General features: G+C 41.6%; 1 protein-coding gene across 1 annotated transcript in view; it reads right to left on the bottom strand.

Annotated features, from left to right (window-relative positions):
* ZNF462 (zinc finger protein 462) overlaps positions 1 to 7,047 on the bottom strand; it is a 141,805-nt gene that overhangs the window by 6,968 nt on the left and 127,790 nt on the right. The window contains exon 11 of the mRNA XM_003785204.2: positions 1,052 to 1,184. Coding sequence (XP_003785252.1) covers positions 1,052 to 1,184 — 133 coding nt within the window. The remainder of the gene's footprint in view (positions 1 to 1,051; positions 1,185 to 7,047) is intronic.

Here is a 7,047-nt window from a genome sequence, read left to right as displayed (position 1 = left end):
CGTGGCACCAACTTTAGGATAGAGGCGATGATGTTATTATTATCATCATTATTGTTATTATTATTTTACAGATGACGAATGCGCAATAGAGATGAAATAACTGACCTAAAAGGGAGTTCCCTTCAGGCAGGCTAACAGCAGAGCCCTCCACATCACACAAGATTAAAGGAAAAAGGTTCTACAAGGGCCACTGACACTGAGCCTGGCACATGATGACGCCCGGTAATGGCAACCAACACTCTTTTTCTCATCACTGGGATGACGTCGATAACATTTATTTCTCTGCTTTATGTTGTCCACCTGCTTTTGATAAATATGTAATAACTAAAGTAACACACCCCAAATGATATTCTTACCTGTACAGTCTGGGGTTTTCTACAATATTCTATGTTGGACAACATAGAAGACTCACCCTAGGGGCATATAAATGTATATCTACAACTTGATACATTTTAAAAAACCTTTCTATTTTTAAATAATTAGGCTCACAGGAACTTGGAAGAAAGTGCAAAAGTGACATGAAACCCTTCCCAGGGCATCCTGTAAATACACAGTTGAACGAAAGAGGTGGTCTCTCTTTCTCCCCAAGGCAAAAACAGAAAAACAGCATGGAAGGGATTAAGAAGAGCCAAGCTGAGAGACACTGGGAGGGGGCTCAAGTGGTGATTTTAAGTAAGCATTCAACTGGAAGTTTGTTCTCATTCCTCAATAGCTTTACAGTGTCATCCGTCTTGCTGACTGCCTGTCCTTATTCTGAAGATTCCCTAGATACCAGTTTCCCTTATGAAAAACAAATCACTGCTATATATTTTTTCAACAAACATATATCTATAATTAGGGTGAAAATGTTTGTTTTCCTCGACGTCTCTAGAGCTGGTAATAGTTTACAGAGACACGGCCCCTAATGTGTTTGTTCAGTCAGTCTGTTCTGCTCCCTAACTAAGAAGGATCGTTCCTTCTGTCACTCCTACAGCAACCTCCTGCCTCCCTTCTGTCTCACCACGGACGTGCTGGATGCCAGCTGGGACTCAGAGGGCCGGAGTAGACTAACCTCTGTCTTCAGCCTTGCTGTTCATTTCCTCTTCCTTGTCCTCGTCATCACTGCTGGAGCTCTCCATTTTTTCTTTCATCTGTTCCAGCTGATCCAAGTTAACCCGTCCAACCAGCTCAAAGTTACGGCTCACCTGAAAAAGGTAACCAAATGAAGGAATAATAAATCACAGGGTAGACAGGGTTCTCCCTGAGGGAGCGATCTTTCCAGCACCATTTTCCTATGACTGTGTTTTTGGAGCCAGGATCAAACAATCCACGGGCCTAAGAGATCTTTTCCTTGATTTTGACTCTTTCAAAGATGAATCTGTCCTTTGCTTCCACATTCCATTATTCTCACCGGAGCTGTCCACTTGGCCTTCACCAGCAAACTTAAGAAACATGATCTACAGTAAACAAAGAGCAAAAAGCATCACGAAGCCTACCAAGGGTGTAGAGTAGAGTAGCATTTTTTGAGTTTAATTTAAAGGGGTAACTTTCATAAATGATCCAAGTTTCAAATACTTCCGGAAAAGAGTAGGCTCTGTGGTCATCCCGGCTACCAGAAGTGACAGCCGTGACATTCTTATCTTGACCTTATCAAGGGAGGAGTTGTGGGATGTTGAGCTTAGGCTATATGACAACTATTCTGTTCTTAACTCTAGTTTAAATAGGAGACAATATAATTGTTTTTAATTTCAGAATATTACAGGGTACAAATGTTTTGATTACAGGCATTGCCTTTGTGCAGTTTGAGTCAAAGTTGTAAGTGTGCCCATCACCTGGATAGTGTGCACTGGAATCATCAGGTGTGAATTTTTTTTTTAATTTTTTTTATTTCTTATGGCATAACTGTGTACATTATTGCAATCATGGGGTACAATGTGCTGTTTTCATATGCATTTTGAAATACTCTCATCAAACAGGTTAACATAACCTTCATATCATTTTTTTAGTTATTGAGTTAAAACGTTCATACTTTGCTTTTAGAAAGATTCACTTGTACCCTTGTAAGATTAACCATAGAGGTGACCCCACCAATCACCCTCCTCACCTACACTCCCACCCCCTTCCCATATTCTAAGGCTATAATTAGGTTATGACATTCCTATAAAAGCTATGAATTAGTTTCAAAATAGGGCTGTGTACATTGGATACTTTTTCTTCCATTCTTGAGATACTTTGCTAAGAAGAACATTTTCTAATTCCATCCATATAAACATGAAGGAGGTAAAGTCTCCATCTTTCTTTAGGGCTGCATAGTATTCCATAGTATACATGTACCACCATTTATTGATCCATTCGTGGGTCGATGGGCATTTGGGCTTCTTCCATGACCTAGCAATTATGAATTGGGCTGCAATAAACATTCTGATACAAATATCTTTGTTGTAATTTGATTTTTGGTCTTCTGGATATATACCTAATGAAGGAATTGCAGGATCAAATGGCAGGTCTATTTTAAGTTCTCTCAGTGTTCTCCAGACGTCTTCCCAAACATTAGGTGTGAATTTACCTGTCCCCTCCTTGTTATCACTGTTGGTGTTACTACTGGTTTTGAAGCTGACCACAGCTTACTTATCAAGGCTGGGATTATCTGAGAAAAATCTAGATAACTTATCCCCTAAAAGCCCTTAGAACACAGAAGATAGGTTGCATCTAAAAGGAGGAAGACTTGGGGGAAAGGCTTTTCTGAAACCAGGAAAACAACACGTTGATCGATCCATAATCAAGAAACCCATGACATCAGTTGTCTTGGAAAACAACTCAGAGTGAAGGTGGACAAGAAGTCTGCCCAGGGAAGGCAATCTCTCATTTTGCTAATTTAAAAAAAGTTTTAAAAATTAATAAGACTAAAGTGAGAAGGAGGAGGAAAAGGTCAAGTTCAGAATCTTAATTTCTCTTTCTTTCTCTCTAAGATCACAGTAATAGGGAAAGTCTCTCTAGGGACTTTCGCTTATGGCACCTTCCTAACTAGGGATTTAGAATTTTTATATATTTATGACGTAAGAGCAAAAAGGCATAGCACCAGGAGCATGAGCGCTGAAGTCAGGCAGACCTGAATTCAAGTTCAGGGTTTGCCATTAGCCACTGGACTCTGTTAGCCACTCAATATATAGGTCCTCAATGTCCCCATTGGTTAAAGGAGGTCAGCACTGAAAGACGTAGTCCCCCAGGGGCCACTCCACTTGTGATCTCCTTCCCCTTTCTGAGGACCTGGGCCTTTTCCAGTTTTGACTCTCAGAAATGCTTACACGTTTAATGAGCGTTGTCAATGCACATTTATAGTTGTTTGGCCACAAAGTCTACATGTTAGCCAAAAAGCATTAATGACAAATACGTGAATAAAAGTATAAAAGTTTTCTGGCTTGCTAATTTTTCAGGCAAAGAGGGCAGTAAGGTTCTAATGTGCCAAATTTTGAAATACATTTAATGAAAGCTATTTGTAAATGACTAGCACAAAAATGGCAGCCTTGCCTGGACCACTTTCTCCCCCACTTCCAACCATCAGTAATCACAGCAACTGTAAATATGAATGAGGGCCACGAGGGGCGTGCCGTCAGCAGGAAACAAAAATGATGAAACCAAGGAAGCCAGGAAGAAACCTCAAACATCAGCTTTAATCCCGTTGTTTTCCACCCCATCTTCCATCCTCCTTCCCTCCCTCACTTCCAGTAAGGACTTCCTCGGGGCCTGCTATCTGCCAGGCCCGGGGTCTGCCTTGGAGCCCCTGCTTCTCACGGAACTCTCAGTGACAGAAGGGGATCTGTCACCAAACCAAATGTTATTTTTTTCCTCCTCCTTCTGGGTTTTTTTGAGGACTGTATTTGTCCATTTTCCCAGCACCATCATCCCTTCCCTGGAAAACTGTTAACATGTTACATTCTGCACAATTTTAAAATAGTACATGACATTTTCACAGTGTGATGTTCATCCCGGGCTAACCCAGGGTTTATTCATCCTGAAGATTTCTAAAATCTTTGCTAGGCAATTAAAAGATTTAAAAGTGAAAACTAAAATTTTTGCTATGTAATTAGATTTTAAAATAAAAACTCTTTATCATGTTGGGTTATGACTATATTTGAAATCCCCAAACCAGCCATCCAAATATTAATCCTAACACAAAAGGCAGGCTCCCTTCTGCATCCCTGAGCCCATTATCATCTCTTACCTGGATTACGGCAAACCCCCGCCCCCTTGCTGGTCTCCCAGTGCCCCCTCTTGTATCTCATTCTCCAGTGGGGTCAAGGGAGCTTTTAAAAAATGTAAATCCCTTCATGTCAGTCTCAGCTTGCCCTGAGGATAAAATACACATTTCTTACTGCAGCATCCTATTCTGCCCCGCCTTCCCCAGGCTTCCCTTGGCTCCCACCACCCTGAACAGATATTGAGGTGGCTGGAATGTGTCGTGCTCTCCAGAACTCTGTGCCTCTGCATGGGACAGCCTATCTCCTGAGCACGCCCCCCTGCCCCTGTTCACTCCTCTGTCTTCCAGCCCCGCCTGAACCTTCCCTGAACTCCTCCTGGAGTTCTGTCTTGCTCTTCGCTTCCCCAGCACCTCACACTCCCCTGAGGACACAGCCCCCTCAGTCATGAACCGATTGTGGCCTGCCTCCCCTCCACCTAACTGCCAACTCAGAGGGAGGGATGACTTTCTGTGTCCCTTGCTCGCAGCTAAACCTCCAACTGGCCTGCCCAGTGTCTAGATGAGGGTGTGTGCCATTCTCACCTCCTGACCATGGGACATTTTCTTTTTTTTTTTTTTTTTTAAGACAGAGTTTCACTTTGCCACCCTGGTAGAGTGCAGTGACATCACAGCTCACAGCAACCTCAGACTCAGGGTCAAGCGATCCTCTTGCCTCAGCCTCCTGAGTAGCTGGGACTACAGGTGGCCACCACAACACCTGGCTATTTTTAGATGAGGTCTCACTCTAGCTCAGGCTGGTCTTGAACTCACAAGCTCAGGTGATCAGCCTGCCTCAAACTCCCACAGTGCTGGGATTACAGGTGTGAGCCATCTTGGCTGGATTACCACTGGACATTTACTTTCTAATTTGAATGAATTATCTTTCATATAAACTTTCACAAAAAAAGCTCACTTAAAATCCAACTGTCTCTACATAATAATTGTTAAATGAATTATTATACATAATAATTGTTAAATGAATTATTATATTTCTGTCTTCTTTTTCTCTATCCCTAGATTATTTACTTTGCTGTAATCTTATGTGTATAATATCCAAATGTTCAGTCTGCTTTTTTCTAATGCCTAGCATGGTATAATATAAACATCATTCTCTGAATAAACATACTTTTTAATCACCATATAATACTTCATAAAGTAGATATACTATAATTTACTTGACTATCTCCCTGTGCATTTACCTTGAGTTACTGCTGGCTTTTCACTACTAAAGATGCAGTAATAAATATTACTTATGTAAGCCTTATTTCTGTGAAAGTTATTTGTGGAGGTCCACTCACTGCAAGTCCCCTGTGAAGGGCACCAACCCTGAGTCTGGTGAAGTCACTGTCCAGGAAGAATGTGAGATGAGGACCCAGACCAGCAAATGCTTTGCCCCTTCACGCTGAGTGAAGCTACTGCAATAATCCCTTCCACGGTCACACTTAATGCTCAAGCTTCACAACTCCGTTTTTCTTTCTCTTTATTGGTTTTTAACCATGTAGCTAGCTAGTTTAGAACTGTTCTTAGCTTATGTTTCCATACTTTAGACTTAAAGGGGGAGCATTATTATATGATTTACAGCTCCTGCCAAGTTAAACAAGCCCTTTCCAGATTGTCCGAGGGTGAGAAACCCAGTCTTACAGAATCGTGCTTGTTAAAGACAGAGTGAAACTGCACACCCTGTCTTCTGTTGCAGGACGTAAGTAGGGGAGTAGCGGCACTGAAGAAGGTCCACTTAATGTTCCTGCTGTTTCCAACCCTGAGGTTCCTCTTCCTACTTCACGTCTATACCTTGGAAGAGACATCCTATGCAGGACGACTCAGCCATAAAAAATACTGGTGATCTACTATCTTTTTGGACAACCTGGATGGAACTGGAAACCATTCTCCTAAGTGAAAGAATGGAGAATCAAACACATGTACTCAACGACCTAATTAGAACTACTCGATTAGCACTTCAGTGCACATATGGAAGTCAATCTCAGTGAAAATCAAGCTGGGGGAGGCGGAGGAGGAGATGGGAAAATTCACACCTTTTGGGTACAGTGCACACTGTCTTGGGGAAGGGTACCACTTACGTATATAACTTTGACTCAATCTGTACAAAAAAAAAGTATGTAAACTAACGTGCATACTCCCTAACACGCTAAAATTAAAAAATAACTTTAAAAAGTTAAGTGGATAATTGATGATCAATATAAATTTCTCACCCTCCAAAAAAAAAAAGATACACAATCAGGATGCTCATATTACCTAATTCTGCACATTGAAATTTAAAAGAAAAGCCACAGTGAACTTCTTAGTCCTAGAAAAAGTGACACCAGAGAACATGGACAACAGTGACCTGCCTCTTGTGTCAGAAATGCCCACTGGTCACAAACAGAGAATAAATAGCAGGTGAAGATTTTTTTTTTTGCAGTTTTTTTTGTCCGGGGCTGGGTTTGAACCCACCACCTGCAGTATATTGGGCCAGTGCCCTACTCCTTTGAGCCACAGGCACCACCCGCGGGTGAAGATTTTTAAATGACTAATAACACAAGCCAGCAAATTCCCGTAAAGGGTCAGATAAGTAAATATTTTCCTCTCTGTTACTACTTTGCTGCTGTTGTAGCTTGGAAGCTGACGTAGGCAATATGTGAATGGATGTGCACAGCTGTATTCTACTAAATCTTTATTTATGGAAACCGAAGTCTGCATTTCATACCATTTCAAGTCATGAAATGTTGTTCTTTTAAATTTATTTTCAACCATTGAAAAATGTCCATCCCTGGCTCCGGCGCCTGTGGCTCAAGCGGCTAAGGCGCCAGCCACATACACCTAAGGTGGCGGGT

Source organism: Otolemur garnettii, unplaced genomic scaffold (genome assembly GCF_000181295.1).
Source record: "Otolemur garnettii isolate 467f Iridium unplaced genomic scaffold, OtoGar3 scaffold00014, whole genome shotgun sequence".
NCBI lineage: Eukaryota > Metazoa > Chordata > Mammalia > Primates > Galagidae > Otolemur > Otolemur garnettii.
The sequence above is the reverse complement of the archived record's forward strand: the minus strand, read 5'-3'. Positions and strand labels throughout refer to the sequence as shown.